Source organism: Lynx canadensis, chromosome B4 (assembly GCF_007474595.2).
Source record: "Lynx canadensis isolate LIC74 chromosome B4, mLynCan4.pri.v2, whole genome shotgun sequence".
In the NCBI taxonomy this organism is placed as follows: Eukaryota; Metazoa; Chordata; class Mammalia; order Carnivora; family Felidae; genus Lynx; species Lynx canadensis.
In genome coordinates this window covers 51,448,580-51,469,885 of record NC_044309.1, presented here as the reverse complement: position 1 = coordinate 51,469,885, position 21,306 = coordinate 51,448,580, and the positions used below count along the sequence as shown (strand labels likewise).

Sequence of the window (21,306 nt, the reverse complement as noted above, 5' to 3'; positions counted from 1 at the left end):
TCTACTTTTTTGCCAGTACCATGTTGTGTTGGTGACTACAGCTTTGTAATATAACTTGAAGTCTGGAATTGTGATGCCTTCAGCTTTGTTTTTCCTTTTCAAGATTACTTTGGCTGTTTGAGGTCTTTTGTGGTACCATCCAAATTTTAGGATTGTTTCTTCTAGCGCTGTGAAGAATGTTGGTGGTATTTTTGATAGTGGTTGTATTAAATATGTAGATTGCTTTGGGTACTATAGACATTTTAACAATATTTGTTCTTCTAGTACATGAGCATGGAATGTCTTTCCATTTCTTTGTGTCTTCTTCCATTTCTTTTATCAGTGTTTTATAGTTTTCAGAGTACAGGTCTTTTACCTCTTTTATCAGGTTTATTCCTAGGTATTTCATGGTTTTTGGTGCAATTGTAAATGGGATTGATTCCTTGATTTCTCTTTCTGCTGCTTTATTATTGGCATGTAGAAATGCATCAGATTTCCGTACATTGATTCTGTATCCCGCAACTTTACTGAATTTATTTACCAGTTCTAGAAGTTTTTTTGGTGTAGTCTTTGGGTTTTTTTATATAGAGTATCATGTCATCTGCAAAGAGTGAAAATTTTACTTCTTCATTACTGATTTGAATGTCTTGTATTTCTTTTTGTTGTCTGATTACTGTGGCTAGGGCTTCCAGTACTGTGTTGAGTAAAAGTGGTAAGAGTGGGCATCCTTGTCTTGTTCCTGACCTTAGAGGAAAAGCTCTCAGGTTTTCCTCATTGAAGATGGTGTTAGTTGTGGGTTTTTCATAAATGGCCTTTATTATGTTGTGGTATGTTCCCTCTGAACCTACTTTATTGAGAATTTTTATTATGAGTGATGTTATACTTTGTCAAATGCCTTATCTGCATCTATTGAAATGATCATGTGGTTCTTAAACTTTCTCTTATTGATGTGATATATCACGTTAATGATTTGTGAATATTAAACCACCCTTGCAACCCAGGAATAAATCTTACTTGATCATGCCAAGTGATTTTTTAAAATGTATTGTTGGATTTAGTTTGCTAGTATTTTGTTGAGGATTTTTGCATCTATGTTCATAAGGGATATTGGCCTGTAGTTCTCTTTTTTTAGTGGCGTCTTTATCTGGTTTTGTAATCAGGGTAATGCTGGCCTCATAGAATGAATTTGAAAGTGTTCCTTCCATTTATATTTTTTGTAACAGTTTGAGAAGAATAGGTATTAACTCTTCTTTAAACATTTGGTAGAATTCCCCTTGAAGCCATCTAATCCTGAACTTTTGTTTATTGGGAGTTTTTTTGATTACTGGTTTAATTGCTGGTTATCAATCTGTTCAAATTCTCTATTTCTTCCTGTTTCAATTTGGGTAGTGTATATGTTTCTAGGAATTTATTCATTTCTTCTAGGTTGACAAATTTGTTGGCATAATGTTTTTCATAATATTCTCTTATAGTTGTTTGTATTTCTGTGGTGTTGGTAGTTACTTCTCTCTCATTTGTGATTTCATTTATTTGAGTCCTTTCTCAACTTTCATAAGTTTATCAATTTTATTGATTTTTTTTTCAAAGAAGCAGCAGCTGGTTTCATTGACCTATTTTTTTTTTTTTTGCTTCTAAATCCTTTATTTCTGCTCTAATCTTTATTGTTTTTTTCTTCTGATTTTAGGTTTTGTTTGTTGTTATTTTTGTAGTTCTTTTAGGTGTAAGGTTAGGTTGTTTATTTGAGATTTTTTTGCTTCTTGAGGTAGGCCTGCATTGCTATAAACTTCTTTCTTGGTACCACTTTTGCTGCGTCCCAAAGGTTTTTGATCATTGTGTTTTCATTTTCATTTGTTTCCATATAGTTTTTTATTTCTTTTTTACATTTCCTGGTTGACCCATGTATTGTTTAGTAGTATTTAATCTCCACATATTTGTGGTTTTTCAGATTTTTTTCGTGTAGTTGACTTCTAGTTTCATAGCATTGTTGTCAGAAAAGATGATGGGGCGCCTGGGTGGCGCAGTCGGTTAAGCGTCCGACTTCAGCCAGGTCACGATCTCGCGGTCCGTGAGTTCGAGCCCCGCGTCAGGCTCTGGGCTGATGGCTCGGAGCCTGGAGCCTGTTTCCGATTCTGTGTCTCCCTCTCTCTCTGCCCCTCCCCCGTTTATGCTCTGTCTCTCTCTGTCCCAAAAATAAATAAACGTTGAAAAAAAAAAAAATTAAAAAAAAAAAAAAAAAAAAAAAAAGAAAAGATGCATGGTATGATTTCAATCTTCTTGAATTTGTTGAAGCTTATTTTATATTTTTATGTGATCTATTTTGGAGACTATTACACGTGCACTTGAATGTATGTTCTGCTGTTTGAGGATGGAATGTTCTGCATATATCTGTTAAATCCATATATTCCAGTGTGTCATTCAAAGCCATTGTTTCCTTGTTGTATTTCTATTTAGATCATCTGTCTGTTGATGTTAGGTGTTAAAGTCCTCTCCTATTATTCTATTATTATGTATTAGTTCCTTTATGTTTGTTATTAATTATTTTATATATTTGGATGCTCCTCAATTGGTTGCACATATATTTACAATTATTATATCTTCTTGTTAAATTGTCCCCTTTATCATTATATACTGTCCTTCTTTGTCTCTTGTTACAGTCTTTGTTTTAAAGTCTATTTTGTCTGATATAAGTATTGCTACTCTGGCTTTATTTTGATCTCCATTTGCATGATAGATGTATATCCATCCCCTCACTTTCAATCCGCAGGTGTCTTTATATCTAAAATGAATTTCTTATAGGCAACATATAGGTGGGTCTTGTTTTTTTTATCCATTTTGTCACCCTATGTCTTTTTATTGGAGTGTTTAGTTCATTTACATTCAAAGTAATTATTGATAGATACATAGTTTTGTCATTTTATTATTTGTTTTATGGTCGTTTCTGAAGATTTTCTCTGATCTTTTCTTGTCTTCCTCTCTTTCATGGTTTGCTTATTTTCTTTAATTTTATATTTGGATTTATTTCTGTTTATTCTTGCACACTTATTAGTAGTTTTTGATATATGGTTGCCATTAGGTTTGTATATAGCCTCTTCTGCACATAGCTGTCTATATTAAGCAGATGGTTGTTTAAGTTTGAACCCATTCTTTACTCCTTTTCTCCCCATGCTTTAGGCATATGTTGTTATATTTTATATCCTTTTGTGAGTTTCATGACTGAATTTTTACAGAAATATTCATTTTTACTGCTTTTGTGTTTCCTACCTTGATACTGTCACTGTTGGTCTCCTACTCAGAGTCTCCTTTAATATTCCTTGTAGGGCTGGTTTAGTGGTCACGTGCTTCTTTAGCTTTTGTTTGTCTAGGAAACTATCTCTTCTTCTATTCTGAATAGTAACCTTGTTGGAGAAAATATTTTTGGCTGCAGATTTTTCCCCTTCAGCTCTTTGAATATATCATGCCACTCCTTTCTAGTTTACAAAGTTTCTTTTGAAAAAATCTCCTGCTAGCTTTTTGGATTTTCCCTTGTAAGTTACTGTCTTCCTTTGTCTTGTTGCTTTAAAAATTTTGTTTATCACTATTTTTTGCCACTTTAATTACAAATGTGTCTTGATGTGGGTCTGCTTTTGTTGATTTTGAGAGTTCTCTGTGCCTCCTGGATATGGATATCTGTTTCCTTCCCTAGATTAAGAAAGTTTTCAGCTATCATTTATTCAAACAAATTTCTGCCCCCCTCTCTCTGTCTTCTTCTGGGATTTCTATAATTTGAATGTTTTTACATTGGTGGTGTCACTGAGTTCCCTAAGCCTATTCTTATTTTGCATAATCTTTTCTGTCTTTTGTTTAGCTTGATTACTTTCCATTATTCTATCTTCTAGGTCACTAGGTCCTGTTCATTTCATCAAGCATGTTTCATTTTGTTTATTGAGCACTTTATCTCTACTATGTTATTTCTTATCTCTGTGTTAAGGGTCTCACTCATGTCTTCCACTTTTTTCTCAAGTCCAGTAAGTATCCTCATTATAATTGCTTTAAATTCTCTATCAGGCATGTTACTTATAGCTATTTTGCTTAGATCTCTGGCTATAGCCTAGTCCTATTCTTTCATTTGGGATAAGTTTCTTTGTCTTCTCATTTTGCCTGCCTTTCTGTGTCTGTTTCTCTGTGTTAAGAAGGTCAACTGTGTTTTCTGCTCTTGAAAGTGACTTTACATTGAAGAAATCCTGGAGTTCCCTGCAGTGCAGTCCCTGTTCACCAGAACCTGGCACTTCAGGAGAGTATCCTACATGTGTTGCTTATGCCCTGCTGTTGTGTCAGAGTCACTTTTCCTTTCAGTGCGGTCATCTGCATTGACTTGCTGCCTGCTGTAGGCTGGGACTCAAATGTTTTCAATGAATAAATTTTACAGTCCTTTATGTGTTTACATGGTTATGTAGATGACCATATCCAAGAGCTTAAATTACTTTTTTATTCGTTCACAGTGAAGCATTGAAAAAAAAAAAGCAAGAATTTAACTTTTTTAAGTAATTTAAATGGCAGGGATAAAAAAAAACCAAACTCCTATTTTGTTCTCTTAAAGAATGTAGCATAGTGCTTTGAGTTGTACCTACTTTGTAGGTAGAAATCCGTAGGATTGTCTACTCAAGTCATGATGAGTACACAAGTAGCTTCAGAAGTAAGAGAAATTCTTGATGTGCAAAGAGAAGAGGTTTTGATCAGAGGGGAGGGTTTCAGAGTTTGACATCGTGGAGTTAAGGGATAATGAAATTTAGAAATGTGATCATGCCTCTGGTTGGGTGAAATCCAATGATGATTAATTGATTGGCATAGAAAAAGGCAAGAAACTGCAAAGAAGTTTCTTCCAAAAATTGGATTTAAGAATTTCAGGCATTTGTCCTTTTTTTTCTGATAGAAAATAATACATCATTCTGCTGGAGCTTACTAATTCCATAAATAATTCGATAAATAGGATTATAAGTCAGTATGCATGTATGTATATTTACTTCAAAGTTAAAAATCTGTTACAGATATACTTAGATCTTAAATTAATTGATGAGATTTATGGCCGTATTTCTTGGAAACTACAGTCAGAGTGTTGCTTTTAACAGTAGGCACACAATTAAAAAATGTGAGCATGTGTTTGATTTAAAAGATATATTAAAATTAGGTGTTCTTTTATTTTACACAATAAATTGGCACTTTGTTAAGGAGAAAAGATTCTAAGAAAACAATGAAACACAAGTAGAGAATATATAACTCTAACAGACTAATTCTGATGTCTTTCTTTTGTGTGTCCTTGATACACTATGCTACCTTTGACAACAAAAATGTCCTGCTCTAGTGACAAAGAGGCCCAGAAGTGGCAAAAGATATAGGTAGTTACTGAATAATGCATTCATTGATAGAAATGGTCAAATTATACAGTTTCCTAGTGGATACCATTTTTCTTCATTGAGTGGGACAGTATAAAGTTGGATGTTAATTGCTCCCACAAATATGCTTTTGCTTTTCACAATAAGCATTAAAACATGTCCTTGGAGCTCTGTGACTTCATCATACACCACCTGAAAAGGGAATAATGAAAATATAAATCAGATATGCTTAAATGCACTTTTTAAAAAATATTGCTTTTAATAAAAATATTTAGCCATTAATATCATTTAGCTTGCAATAGATATGTTAATGTAGGATCTTTCATTTCTAACTGTAATTCTGGAAAGCTAAAGGTTCTCTTAACATAATGGAGTTTAATGACAGAATATTTCTCTAAGAAGCTTAGAATTTATTCTGATTCCATTAATAATTGTCCATCCCAAATTTAATATGACTGTAAATTACTCTCTAGGAGGAAATTTAAATACATCACCTTTTAACTGTCCTTGAATTTACTGTGCCACATGGGACCTTGAACATTATCTTTCTTTGTTGAAGACTAATGAGGAGAGCAGGCCAATCTCCATGATTTCCTTGTGTTAATTTAGTGCAGTACAACAATATTTCCTTCTACATGGGAAGAATTAATTCTATGCTAACTTTAATTTATTTAAAATTGTTTAATTTTTAATTATGAAAACACATGCTTATTAAATAAAATATGGATGAAACAAAAAAGGAAAATCTATATTTCCACCATTGGGAGATAATTACAGTTAATATTTTGATGTTTATTTTGTTGTCTATATATAATTACTTTTTAAGAACTGAGCTGTAATTATGCTGTATGTACAGTTTTGTGTCTTGCTCTTTTTCACTTGCTAGTCATATAACTAGTTTCTAAAAAGGGATCTGTTCAACTGTGTGTTATAATTTCCAGGAAGTAAATCATGGGCATTACCACTGGGTGCCTACAGTAGTAAAGAAACTTCAGAAGTGTAGTACTATCAAGAAATTAGTTACCCATCATAAAGGGAGGGGAGACCTGTGTATAAACCCAACATGGTTGCCAGGGAAACTCCTCAGAACACATTTAGAAAAGGAGTTTCATATGCTACTACAAACTTGCTTGCTTTTTATAGCCAAGCTACAAGATAGAAATAAAGTGTTCTCTATATGTACAAAAAAGAAGCAGAGGAAACAACTTGAGGGGGAAACCCTTTCAGTCAGTTGGGAGGTCTCCTCAGTGTATATGGATATGGTTTCTGGTCCATCACATTGCATTTGTCTACCATTTATGAACCCATGAAGTTATTGATGAAGTTCCATTCAAGAGCCATCTTTTAGCTGTTCTGAACAATGATTTCCTTATCAAATAAACAATTCAATCAAGGGACATGAGATGTGATATAACAGGTTAATTCAGTCTACCCTGCTTCATGTGACAGCTCCTGGCTACTTCCTCTTCTAGAATCCTATTCTCATTCCAAACAGAATATTATCTTTTCAGTTTCTTAGGCTCTGTGAGCCACATCTCCTCCTGAACTCTTATCTTTCCAGGACTATAGAGTAAGCTCCTTTTCTTTTTCTCCACAGTGGCTATTTTGAACTGTTTAAACTATCTTCCATTTTCCTCTTCACAATACTTTCAGCAGATAAACTCATTTATTTTACAGAGAAAATAGATGAAGGGGCCCTTAAAGTGTGACTGTATGTGAAATAGAAAAATGGAATAAACCTAACTATTAGGGCTTTGCAAAAGTCTGGCTTAAGAACTCTGTGAATCATATAAATAAGCTCTAAAGATACAAATTTCTATGACATAATAATTTGTATGCATTTATGGTCACCTATATGTTTTTTCATTTGCATAATAATAATGGTGATAATAATATTTGCCTTTTAGCACTGTGGGGAGAATAAGTGAGATGATGAATGTAAGCCTTACAACAAAGCCTGGTACCTATTGAACACTAGTAAATTATAGCTGAGAAAGATCCATCAAATACACAAAAAGGAACAGCTGTTTCTTGCTATTTTGCATTAGTTAACTGGAGAAAACAGTTCCAGACAGAATTGAGCCTCCCTGGTATTTGGCAAGTTGAAATTCTCAAAAAATGACTTTAAGAATTAATTGCCTTTCTGGTTAAAATACAAACATTTGAACTCTAGAGGTTACACCCTGTGCTTCATTAGGCAAAAGTTATTTCCTTAAAAGTAACTCAAGTTTTATAAACATGCAATCATTATACATCATAGATAATATAGATCTATTTTAATTGCTTTACTGTATCCATAACATTGTTAAAAAAAAACACATTTATTTGTTGTGATGAGCACTGGGTGATGTATATAAGTGTTGAATATTATACGCCAGAAACTAATATTACTCTGTATGTTAACTAAGTGGAGTTTAAATAAAAACTTAAAAAATAAAGAAAAAAATAAACACTCTATTCTTACCGCGCAATGACTAATTAGTGAGTAATGCTAGAGAAGTATGCAGATGATTATATTCTTTGAGACTTTTTCACCAAATGATTTAATATGAATATTCTGTCTTCACATAAACAGAACCAAAATGCACAGCTCTTTCCATCTAACTTTATGATACTTTTTACTTATAGACATGAGCCAGGTCTTCATTGCCTTCTGACAAATACTGAATTTGTAGGCTTTAAATTATCGCATCAAACAGAAAAAAAACCTTGCTTAGGGTAATTAATATCTGTTAACTTGTATACAAGCACTCACCATATGTTATTTGCCCTGAGTGCATAGTAAATAATTCTGAAGTGTATTTAGCGTATTTAGCGTGACTTCAGTGGAAGAACAAGAACATGGAAACCAAAATGTGTCTAGTACTGGTGGTAAGGGCAGCAAGGAGGCAGGATAATGAAAAGGAGAGTTCAAAATAAGTGAGAACAGGAAAACTCTGTGGGTGTGGGAGGAAGGGACCAACGGCATAACTTAGTGGGGTCGGTATGAGTTTAGGAATCTGGCAGTTTTGGACTTGAAAACTAGTAGCTGGACCCTGGTCGAAATGTTTGACATCAAGGTCTCAATGTCTTCATTTACAAATCGAGTTTTCATCATGTTATGAATATCAAACGAGAGGATGTTACAGATAACCATAGCTATGACTTACTGAGTGTACCATACACTTACTGCTATGCTAGATAATCATTCACATTCCGCAAGATATTTTAAGATCTGTGAAACATGTAGAATGTTCCTGTTCTGTTCTAATTTCCCCTTTATACTTTATAACAGAACAGTACTTAAGAAAGGAATACAACGTACAATATGCATTGGCTATAACAATATAATTATGCCCTAAAATACGATCTGTTTTTCTAATGAATCATTGCAAAAAATGATGGTTTTTAACCACATGCCAAAGGTAACAGAGTGAAAAAGAGCAAGGGCATTAGTGCCAGGATCCCAGCTCTGTGTCTTAAAAGCTGAAGGGCAGTTTTGTGAGCATGCTTAGTGCCAGCCCCACCCACCTCCAGTCCAGTCATGTCTACAACAGGGATCTATACATGATAGGGATTTTCAGGGAGACTGCTGGCAAAGTCTGTTGGGAATCACTCTGGGAAGTGTCAAATAGACAAGTTTGGCCCTGTATCAAAGAAAGTTTAGTATCTAAAGGGTGGATATAAAAGGGACCCTTGGCAGTGTCCCTGACCCAGCCTTTCTCAGTCTGGGTATTAGGGGGAAAGAGAGAACTATGAATAAAAATGGAAATAATTATTTTCATGAAAACCTTTGTAAGACATTGGTGATGCAATGTAATATGCACTTTGTATTCCTTTAAGAGATTTATATAAAAAGGGGAGTGAGGTCATTCTCTCCCACTTCCCAGAACATTGCGTGGCTTCGGCAGTTTAAGAAATCCCAGCCATACTGAGTGGTTGATGTAGCAGTATTTGGGAAGCAAAGCAGGGGACAAGTTAAAAACGAGGTGGATGCCATGTGATAATTTTCTGGGCTTCCGAGAAAACATATGTAAATTGTTGCTGAGGGTGCCCAGAAATATTTGAGGGGTTTGGCACAGAGATGAGGCCTCCAGCAGCACAGTAGAGGGCAAGAGAAAGTAAAACCAGAGTTGAAACCGGTGTACTTTTTTTGGCATTTCTTGTAACTATTCTTGTATTGATACAAGACACAGAACAAAATGGGAGAAAAATTAAAATGTTGTCTTCTTTTTATTCTCATCGCTTTCTAAATTCAACCAGCTTCCCCACCAAACTTGTTTATAGGGTGATCATTACTATTAAAATAGTCACTGATCCACATATTAATTAACATTTCTGCTTATTTGAGTTATGTAGAGATCAGAGTGTACTAGGCATGGACTATGGACTATTGTTGAAATAATTTTAAAAGTTTCCAAACAATTTTTAAAGTCTTTAAAATTTATAAACAGTGTGTCCAAGCTACAAGTACTAGCTGACGAAAAAAGCATTGCAGTGATTTCTAATCAATGGGCCACGAATGTGGGAGGACCCAGAATTATTGCAAGCCATCAGAAAACTTATGGAAATAATAAGCAATATAAAATAATCTCCATGCATGTGTATTTACTATTTAAAAATATTGCTTTAAAATATTGCTTGAAATAAATAAAACACAAGTTAATTTAAACTCCTGAAATGTCAGTGGCTTTTTGTCCTTATGTCCCTCCTTGGCTTACAAATGCTGAAGTATAGCATTAAGTCTAGAGAAATTTCTTGATATTGATGTAGGGGGTCTTGTACTGAAAACATATGGAAACAAATGATCTACTATTGGGAGAGTATATCTCTAGCTGCTGATATCATGATAAATAATACAATTTCAGAAGATCTTTCCTTACTAAATTATATGTATAAATATATATGCATTTTTACACATCCATATAAAGCATCACTTATAAAACCACCCCAAGTATTAAATTCCATAAATCTTTTTAGAAACAGCTAAATTTTAAAGATACTAAAAAAAAACAAAAAACAAAAAGGTATTTCCTTTGCCCTGAAGAAATTTACAATATACTAGAAGAAAAAAAGCATGTAGAACTAAGTAAAAGATGGCAAGTGTGGGCTAAGAGTCTAGGAGGGAGTAGTTCCCAGAATCCACATTTGAGGTAAGCTTCAAAGTTGACAGAGAAGAGCAGAAAGGGTGAAGGGAACGAGCTCCATCACAGAGGTCCTAAGGATTGTTCAGGGAATGACAAGCTGTCTTATGTGACCTGACAATAGGATTAGGTGTGAAGAAATAAAAGGTAATGAGCACACATATATTCTTGACCTATTTTTTTTAAGTTTATTCATTAATTTTGAGAGAGAGAGAAAGCACAAGTCAGGGAGAGGCAGAGAGAGGAGAGAAAGAGAATCCTAAGCAGGTGCTGCACTGTCAGAGGAGCCCGACACAGGGCTTGAACCCACAAACCATGAGGTCATGATCTTAGTTGAAGTTGGATGCTTACCTGGCTGAGCACGAGGCTCAAACACATGAACTGTGAGAAATCATGACCTGAGCTGAAATCAAATGCTTAACCGACTGAGCCATCCAGGAGCCCCCTGACTTATTTTTAACAAAGTTACAAAGACATTTGGTGGATTGCTTTTTCAATAAATGATGCTTGAGTAATTGGCATTCATAGGTTAAAACAACAACAACAACAAAATGAACTCCAACCTAAACCCCATACTTCATTCAAAAATTAACTCACAATAAATAATGGGCTTAAATATAAAATGTAAAACTAGAAAACAGGAAAACTAGAAGAGAAAATATTTAGGACTAGTGCTAGGTGAAGAGTTCTTAGATTTGCCACCACATATGCAGCCAAAAAAGGAAAAATTGATAGCTTGTACAAAATCAAAATTAAAACTTTTAATTTGAAAGACCCTGAGAAGAGGATGAAAAGTAGTCATGGAAGACAGGTAGAAAATATTTGCAAGCCACTTATTTGACAAAGGACTACTATCCATAATATATAAAGAACTCTCAAAACTCAGCAGCAAAAATACAAACTACTCAATTAGCAAATGAGCAAAGACATGCAGAAACCTATCACTAAAGAGGATGGTAAATAGGCACATGACAAGAAGTTCAGCATCATTAGTTATTAGGTAAGTGCAAATTAAAACCACAATGAGGCACACTCAATACCTATCAAAAGGACTAAAATTAAAAAATAGCTGGCATAGATGCAGAGAAAACTGGATGCATTACTGGTAGGAGTATAAAATGGTATAGAAAAAGAGTATGGCAAGTTCTTTCTTTTTTTTTTTTAAACCTAATATGCCATTACCATATATTCCAGTAATTACATCTTGAGCGGTTATCTATGAGAAGTTACAACTTATGTTTGCACAGAAACTTATCCGTCAATGTTCACAACAGCTTTGTTTGCAATAGCCCAAGCCAAAAATAACCCAGATGTCCTTTAATGGTGAACAGTTAAGGAAAATGTTATACTTCCATACCATGACTACTACTCAGTGGTGAAAAGAAAAAAAACTATTGAGACATGCAGCTACTTGGATAGACTGCTAGGGCATTATGGTGAGAGAAAAATGTTAGTCTCAAAGTGTTACAAACTGCATGATTCCATGTATATAACATTTGAAATAACAAAATTATAAAGATGGTGAGATTACTAGTAGACAGTGATGGGGGAGTAGGCATTAGAGTGAGGGATGTGTCTGTGGCTATAATAGAGTAGCACCAAGGGTCTTTGTGATGGAACTGTTCTGGACCTTGATGGGGTGATGGTCACACAAATTTATACATGTGATAAAAATGCATAGAACCAATTGGAATGAAAATAAAAATGCATAGAACTAAATACAACAAAATGCATAAGAACACATGTAAAACTGGCAAAATGTCAATAAGGTCAGTGAATTTAATCAATGTCAGTTTCCTGGTTGTGATACTGTACTCTAGTCATGCAAAATGTTACCATTGGGAGAGAGTGGCAAAAGGTTATTTCAATTCTCTCTGTATTATTTCTACCAACTGCATGTGAATTTACAATGATCTCAAAACAATTTTTTTTTAGTTTATTTATTGAGAGAGAGAGAGAGAGAGAGAGAACGAGTGTGCAGAGGAGGGGCAGAGAGAGAGAGAGTGGGAGAGAGAGAATACCAAACAGGCTCTGCACCATCAGTACTGAGCTCAATGTGGGGATTGAACCCACAAACTGTAAGATCATGACCTGAGGGGAACCAAGAGTCAGATGCCCAACCAACTGAGCCACCCAGGTACCCCAAACAATCTTTTTAAAAGTATATAGGGATGATACATTATCCATGAGGCAATGAGGAACTTTCAAAAGAAATTTAAATAGTAGAAAAAATAAATATGACTGGCTTTTGAAAGACACCTTAGGTAGAAATGTGAATGATTTGATTGAAAAACACAAGAGGCAGATAGGAGGCTATTCTATAGTAGCCAAAGTCACAGGGACCTCAAACAAAGAAGCAGTGATGGGGCAGACAGAAGGTGATGGGTTTAAGAGGCAGGTGGCTGTACATATAAAAAACTTTTAAAATGACAAAACTTGGGGATTAGTTGGAAAAGTGAGTGAGAGAGAGGAAAGTGTCATTAGAAGATATCTTTTTAGATGGGAAACAGAGGAGGGAACTCTGGTTTAAAAGTGCCTAGGAGACATTCAAATGGAGCTCTTTAGTAATCAGGCAGAAGTACAGAAGGTCAAAAATTTAAGGCAGAAGCCAAGGCTTGAGGAATAGATGCAGATGCAACTTACAGAGAGGTGTTAAATGAAAATTTTTAGGTATATAAGATAATTTTGAGACTGTATCAAGAGGAAATGAGGGTAGATCATGGAACAGCAAACAAGAATATTTTTCAGAGGAAGAATGGCAAAGAACAAAATTAAATGAGTGGTTAGAGAAGATGGAGGGAGTTCAGAAGAGGTAAGACTCAAGCAAAAGGGGGGTGTCAAAAAGAGGGTGCAGTTGGCAGCATGGCTATAGAAATGTTCAGGAGAGTAGAGCCTAAGGGTTCATTAGGCTCATTGAGCAATTAGGAGTCTACTGATGTCACTCTTAATAAAGCAGGATCTTTAAGTTCAAAATCCACACTGCAAAGGATTAAAGAATGAAAAGGAAGTGATGAAGTGAGAGCAGGAAATGTGAGTTACTTTTGCAAAAGTTTGGAGGCAATAGGGAGGGAAAGAAAATGTGGGTGCTTTAGAAAGGCTGAGTTCAGGAGTTTGTTTTGTTTTTTTTAAATTTCTGACCTAACCAGTGGATGAAGTAGCCTTAAGAAAGGCAAACAAATTAACATCCAAGCAAGGTACAGAGGAGATGAGAAGGGATGGAGTCAGGAGAATAAATGTGGGGTTTGCCTCAGAAAGAAGTTAAGGGTTTGGATATTCAAATTGTGAAATACACGTGAATTAGAGAGCTATATATACTATAAATTAATTTTACTGGTGGTTTGTACTTGTTTATTGTTTTTCATTTTTTCAAAGGAGATTTTATGAAGTTTATTGTTATACACAGGATATACTATGATAAAGTTATTAGGTAAAGAAAACCAGGTAAGGGAAAATAAGGTTAGAGAAAATAAGATGAAGTCAGGTTTAATGTTAGGCAAAACAAACGCCATCGTGGGCTCTTGCTGGAGGATAGCCAAAATTTGAAAATTGGTTCATAAATGCTTTGAAAGCAGAATCTGTATTTTCCAGTTCCCATAGCATCGAGAACAGTGATCAGCACACAGTGGCTATTTTGTGAAATGTCTTCCCTTTATGGAATAATGCTTCCAATTACTGCACATTTTCCATATTTGGTTGTTAAGCTGAAAAATGGTAAGAAAAATACAAAGCGACCGGACAAGAGATGAATCATACTTACAATTTCATTATAAGTGGGGTCGGTACATTTTGGAACAGATTTTGTTTTCCTCCTACGAACTTCACTGGGATATGGTAAAAGATAAAATTCAACATGTGCACTGGGCGCAGAGCCATCTGGGAGATGCTGCAAAGGAAAATGGTTATAAATATTAATGTGTGTTGCTATCAAAGAACACAAATACAGAGCTACTAAATATCGAGACCAAAGGCAGGATCAAAATTTATTACAGTACTGTTTACCAGAAAATAAGAGAACAATCAAAAGAAATTCATCATTGCTCAAAAATATTCCCAAAGCACAGTGTAAAAGAGTAAAATCATCGATCTTAAATTAAGTGTTGTGTCAGAGAACTATATTTAAAAGCTTATTAAATGTAATTTACTTTAGTTTTTTATGGTAGAAAATAAATTTGCAGTTCTGACAGAAATGGTCAAGAGATAAATATAAACCACAGGCAGAGATAGGAATTAAGTGCCTCAGGATACTGTCCACCACTTGAAAATTAAAAAATGCAAGTTTAACACATAAAATAAAATGTAGCATTTAATGATAAGCATATGCATATTATGTAATATCACATTTTAAAGCAGAATGTAATTAATATACCAGTTAGACCTGCAACTTTAATATAGTTAAAATATTTTAAGATAGTTATGATAATTTTATTATAAATTACCCTAAAATATATTGGATAACCCCTTTCAAACTATATTCTTTATTTTATTATTATTATTATTGTTATCATTATTTTTTTTTATTTTGAGAGAGAGAAATATAGATTGAGCTGGGGAGGGTCAGAGAGAGAGAGGGAGACACAATCCCAGGTAGGCTCCACACCCTCAGTGCAGAGCCCAATGCCGGGCTTGAACTCACAATCTGTGAGATCATGACCTGAGCCAAAATCAAGAGTTGCATGTGTAACTAACTGAGCCACCCAGGCACCCCTCAAACTGTGTTCTATGGAGCCTCTAAAGTTGCCTAAAATACTGCCTGATTGGTAGATTAATGTTGGTAAATATCTAGATCTTTGGACCCCCTGTCCCCAGGTTGTCCTAAGTGGCCTCCCAACTTCCTCCCTTCCCAGCTTCCCCATTCTGGCTGCAGAACTTCTCTCCTTCTTCTTTTCCACCTTTCCTTATTATGGATATTTTTATTTCTTAATAGTCATTTGAGGAATAAGTCCATTGTTTCAAAAATTTGGAAACCACCAAACTTCAAAGAAATGTGTTTCACCTTTATCATCTTGACCAAATGGAGAATAAATCATACTAGAACTCCAAATATCTAGTTTGATAAATGTTAGTTTGATAAATGTGTAATTTATATTTAAAGAGGATGATTTAAAAGTCTAATTTGAGAAATTAAATTCTTATTTGGTTGACTATATTCTAAATATTAAGTTGGTAATTTTCAACAAATACATTTTACTGTTCTGAACCACAATGGCATTTATATGTTAACATCCAGTGCCCCAATGTCATTAGCTTTAATTGTATATCTTTCTTTGGCACTCAAACAAAACATAGTGGAAAGTAAAAAAATATGATATATATTATAATAGTACTAATTTTTACTCAGTTCTAATTTACAGGGTGAAAATTACATTAGGAAAATTTTGTACTTTGTTATTACTCACAAATTAGGTATAATACATCTGGATACACCATATGTCAGAATGCTAAGATTGTCAAAATTGCTGCTTCAGGTAGAGCTCAAGGTTTCTTTCCTCCATTGAAAACCTCCTCCAGGATAAAAATCTCTGAAATGTTTCAATGGGATAATGGAATCTTCGGTGATGCAGAAAGGAATTGCTATTAATATTTGAGAGAGTGCTTTTACTTTTTTTGATTTGGTGTGGTTTGGTTTGGTAAGAAGGATGACGGGAGAGTAATGTTTTGCTCTGTAATTCTCTCTTGTCTGCCATGGTGTTTGAGGATACTGCACCTATAATCCCTGTATGCTCCAGCTTAGTGGTTAGAATCATGGTTCTGAAAATGGACTTTTTGATTGCAATCTGGGCCCCCAAATTTGCCAGCTATGTGGCTTTTGGCAGGCATCTTAACTTTTCGGTGGATCTGTTTCCTAACCTGTTGAAGGAGGATAAAGGTGATATACGTCTTATAGCATTTAAAAGACAAACCATGTAATGTGAAATAGAGTAAGACCTGATAAATGTTTGGTACTATTTTTATTTTCTATAAATTAAATTTAAATTAAACATAAATATACTATATGCACTGATTGGACAAGATATCCCTAATGTACTATGACATTTATGAGCAGAGTTCTTAACCTTGGCTCTATTGACATTTGGGCCACATAATCCTTTGTTGTAGGAGGTTGTTCTGTGCATTGCAGATATTTTAACAGCATCACTGACCTCTACCCACCAGATTCCAATAGCACCATCCTTCCAGACATTGCTAAATATCATTTGGGGGACCAAATTAACCCTAACTAAGAACCGTTTAGATGACTCCCAAATAAAGAATCTCTAGTTCATCCTTAGAATCCAAGCCTAGTGACCTGTGAATATTTCCATCCGGGTATCTTCTTGGCACACTTATATAAAATCTAACCAAAATCTGTTGTCTATCCTTCCTTACACTCCCAAACAAAATTTTCGAGGTTGTTAAAGCTATATTAAAATAATACCATTTATTTTCTCTAGGGTCTCCCTTGTTACTGATTTTCAAATCCAAGTGTAGCGAGATCAATATCCTCTGTTTGCCCAAGTACATCCGCCACCACAGATCTTTATTTCCTAACTTATTGTAACTAGATTTTAATGACTTTTTTGGCTCAGTCTTTCCACTTCTTTCCTTCATTTATTCCATATATCAATGTTGTAATTAACTTTCCTGTAAAGCTGCTTTGATCATGTCACTTTCCTTCTCGGGGCATTCAAGATTTTCCCCCATTGCCTGAAGAATAAACTCCCAATCACAGATGGGGAAAGATATTTGCATACCAGATTTCACCAAGCATTTAGCAACTAAAGGTTTGGGTTTCTGTTTCCAAGTTAATGTCCTTGACAAGGTCCTTGAATATCCTGAAGGTTTTAGGATAATAGAACAGAACAGGTTTCAATTTAAAATCGGAAGTGCATTAGATCTGAACAGCAGTGGACTTAGTATATCCTTAATAGCTTTCAATGCAGACATTGATTTCTCAGGTTTTTCAGAGATTCTTTTTGTTTTTTGTTTTGTTTTGTTTTCCAAAGCAGCTGTCCTATCAATGTTATTATTATTTTTTTCTTTCTTGTACTGTATCTTGATCCTTAAACATCACAGTTAATTTATTTAAAAACTCTAGTTGTCTTCTTATCAGTACTTCTCATTTCACCCTTTGCCCGGATGTTTATATGAATTAAATTTAACTTTGTTTTAAAATATATTTTTTAATGTTTTTATTTATTTTTGAGACAGAGAGAGACAGAGCTTGAGCAGGGGAGGGGCAAAGAGAGAGGGAGGCACAATCTGAAGCAGGCTCTAGGCTCTGAGCTGACAGCACAGAGCCCGACACGGGGCTTGAACTCACGGACTGTGAGATCATGACCTGAGCCAAAGTCGGCCGCTTAACCGACTGAGCCACCCAGGCACCCCTAAATTTAACTTTAAAAGTGATTAAATAACCTGTACTTGTCTAAATGCCTTAACCTAGGATTTTTACTCTGGTTGCAGTTTAGACCTTCACAGAGACTTAACACTTTTACCTGAAGAGTCATAAGGCTTGGAGATTCAGAGTTCTTAGTCTGATGCTCAGTCTAAGCAATGGGAAGTTTCCTTGTATCGCCCAGAGGATTTTCATATTCCCAGTGGATTGAAGTCAGGCAGTGTTACTACCACTTTCTTCTAGAATTCTGGCTAATATTGTTACTGTGCTAGAAGATGATGTGAAGTCATCTAAAATTAATTTTTGTTAATCATCCTAACTCTGGATTCTATTGATCCTAGATTTTGCTAAAATATTTTCTTTACATTTTTAAAAGTTTTATATATGTTATCTCCCTTATGACATTAAAATTCCTTAGAAAGGAAACCCACATCTTGCTGTTTTACACTTCTTCCACATTTCCCTTGGGCTTTGCTCCATTGGTTACTCTACTACCCTAACCCTACCCTCAGTTCCTTCATTCTAATCTTTTAATATGTCTCTGAATCTCCAATGAAAAATGTAAAATCCTCCCTTGAGATTTGGCTTCCCTTTACATTATTCTTTTCTTCCCTTTCATAGGTATGCCTTTCTTTCATAGCATTCCTAGAAATCCTGTCCCTAACACAGTGCTTGGCATATAGTGAATACTAAATAAATAGTTATCAAATGACTGAATGGATGAGGTATATATTTAAAAAAATTTAATATTTATTTTTGAGAGAGAGAGAGAGAGAGAGAGTGCAAGCAGGTGAGGGGTAAAGAGAGAGGGAGACAGAATCACAAGCAGTCTCCAGGCTCTGAGCTGTCAGCACAGAGCCCAGGGCAGGGCTGGAATTTGTGAACTGTGAGATCATGACCTGAGCCGAAGTTGGATGCTCATCCGACTGGGCCACCCAGGTGCCCTTGCACACAACATTTAAAATGGACACCTGGGTGGCTCAGTCAGTTTAGTATCCAACTCTTGATTTCAGCTGGGTCATGATCTCACAGTTTGTGAGTTTGAGCCCTGTGTCTGGCTCTGGGCAGGCAACATGGAGCCTGCTTGGGATTCTGTCTCTCCATCTCTCTCTGCCCTACCTTACTCTCTCTCTCTCTCTCTCTCTCAAAATAAACAAACTTCAAAAAAAATAATAAATGGCTTTCAATGTAGGGCACCCGAGTTAGTCAGTTAAGCATCTGAATCTTGATTTTGGCTCAGGTCATGATCTCAGGGTCATGATCTTTTTGTCATGAGATCCAGCCCCATGTTGAGCCCTAGGTCAGGCTCAGTGCTGGATGTGGAGCCCACTTGATTCTCTCTCTCCTTCTGCCTCTCCGCTGCTTGTGTTGTCTCTGTAAGTAAATGAGTAAGTAAGTAAGTAAATAAATAAAATGGTTTTCAATGGTAGTTCTCTTGTCTCTGTGGTCAAAGAATAAAACTATATTGAAAAATGGTTAATTTATCAAAATTCAGGAAAAAAAAGTAAGCAGTAGCATGTTGGTATAAAAAGAAAGCACAATATAAACCATTTATTAAGTAAATAAAACCATTTCACATTGCAGGGTATGACAACCACCCTTTAGTATTTTCATATAAGTGTATGAGGAAGAGACTTATTTTTCATATATAGTAATAATAATCATAATAGCTATCACATAATGAGTATTTGCTTTATTTAAAACACTCTCTTAAAAAACCTTGAGGGGCGCTTGGGTGGCTCAGTCGGTTAAGCATCCAACTTTGGCTCAGGTAATGATCTCACCATCCGTGAGTTCAAGCCCCGCATCAGGCTCTGTGCTGACAGCTCAGAGCCTGGAGCCTGCCTTGGATTCTTTGTCTCCCTCTCTCTCTGACCCTCCCCTGTTCATGCTCCATCTCTCTCTGTCTCAAAAATAAATAAACATTAAAAAAATTACAACAAAAACAAAAAACCTTGAGCCAGTATGATTGTCTTTATTTTATTGAAAAGATTTTATTAAAACTTATGCTCTTAACCATTACCCTATATATTGAGTCTCTACAAAGAATTCAAAGGAAACTACCAGATTCAAATTAAGAGCTCTTCTACATCAAGTTTTATCAGAAATGTGATGAAGATAGATGGTTTAAAAATAACTTCTGTAGATTAATTCAAAGCTTAATTGTATTTAATAGGTTCTTATCTTTTTGATGAATAATTTATGAGAATTTTCCATCAAATTTTTTTTAACTTAAATGTTTCCCATCATGTGATAATATAGGCTTTGGTAGAAATCAACTGCTGATGATTAAAATATGATAGGATTATCAAAACCTGAGGTCTATGCCAGAAACAGAATAACATAATAAAAAAGCATTTTCCTCCTCTATGTGCCTGCCAGATTGCAGTACTGGAACCCAGGCTAGCTACTATGAAGAGGGTCTTTTTATAAAATGACAATGCACAACAAAAATACAAAAGTACAATAAAAGTGCTTGTGATATGTGGTTTGCTCAGTTAAAGAAATAGTGAAATGATCTTTCTAATCTTTCTGTGTGTGTTCGTTAATATAGAGTGGCATGATTTCAGGTCCTCATGAATTAAATTGGATAGTCTTCTGCTTCATTTCACACCAATTAAGCCTTTAATAGAATTCTTGTCACTAATAGGTGATTTTCAGTAATTTTTTAAACAATTCAAAAATCAAACTACCATGTGTCTAACACTTTGGATAGTCTATAAGAGGTCACAGAAAAGTGATTGAAACAGTTTTTACTTTCCAAGAAATGACAAACTCATGGGCATGATCATCTTATTACATACCTATTAAAGATTTTTCATCCTCAACTTGATGCAGTTAACAACTAGACAGAAGTCACAGTCTAGTAGATAGAAACACTTTTCTGACTCAATAAATAGGAATTGAATTGCTTTTAATGCAGAGTTTTAATTAGAGCTACAGACCAGACTTTGCTACTGAATTGTCTTGCAAAGTTTGGGAAGTTTTTCCATTTCTCAATCTTAATAACATATAAGAAGTAAGGCTTTAAACCTCATTTCTTTTTAACAATCTATTCAATGGAAAATGCTGAAGAATTGTTTATGAGTTAAGTGGTAATTAAACTTTTTCTTCTTTCTTTCTTTTTTTTTTTTTTACAATTGCACTGAACCATTCTAAATGATTTCAAATCCTATAACCCTTAACTTCTATCCTCCAATGCTGAGAAAATTGTACAAATAAGAGACAGAGTACGTTTGTTAATGATAATTAAAGAACTGTGAAGAACAGATGAAACACTGGAAGATTAGATTTATGATATTATACTTGATAGTATGAAATATTTTTTTGCAAAAAACCCAGAAACTAGTAATTCAGAGGGAAAGTAAAAGAGTTCTCTACTCGTATACCTCAAAAATGTGCCTTGATTTTGTCCTAGTAAACAGTTTTATCATGATTTAAATAAAGATATTGATATATG

At 34.8% G+C, this 21,306-nt stretch overlaps 1 protein-coding gene across 4 annotated transcripts in view; it reads right to left on the bottom strand.

Moving 5' to 3' along the window:
* Positions 1-5,133: 5,133 nt before the first annotated feature.
* The window catches only part of PIK3C2G (phosphatidylinositol-4-phosphate 3-kinase catalytic subunit type 2 gamma), a 358,133-nt gene continuing 341,960 nt past the window's right edge, over positions 5,134-21,306 (bottom strand). For all 4 annotated transcript variants that reach the window (XM_030322152.1, XM_030322155.1, XM_030322154.1 and 1 more), the window contains 2 exons: positions 14,229-14,354; positions 5,134-5,540 (listed from right to left, as the gene is read on the bottom strand). In XM_030322152.1, coding sequence (XP_030178012.1) covers positions 5,388-5,540; positions 14,229-14,354 — 279 coding nt within the window. In that variant the 3' untranslated portion in view covers positions 5,134-5,387. The remainder of the gene's footprint in view (positions 5,541-14,228; positions 14,355-21,306) is intronic.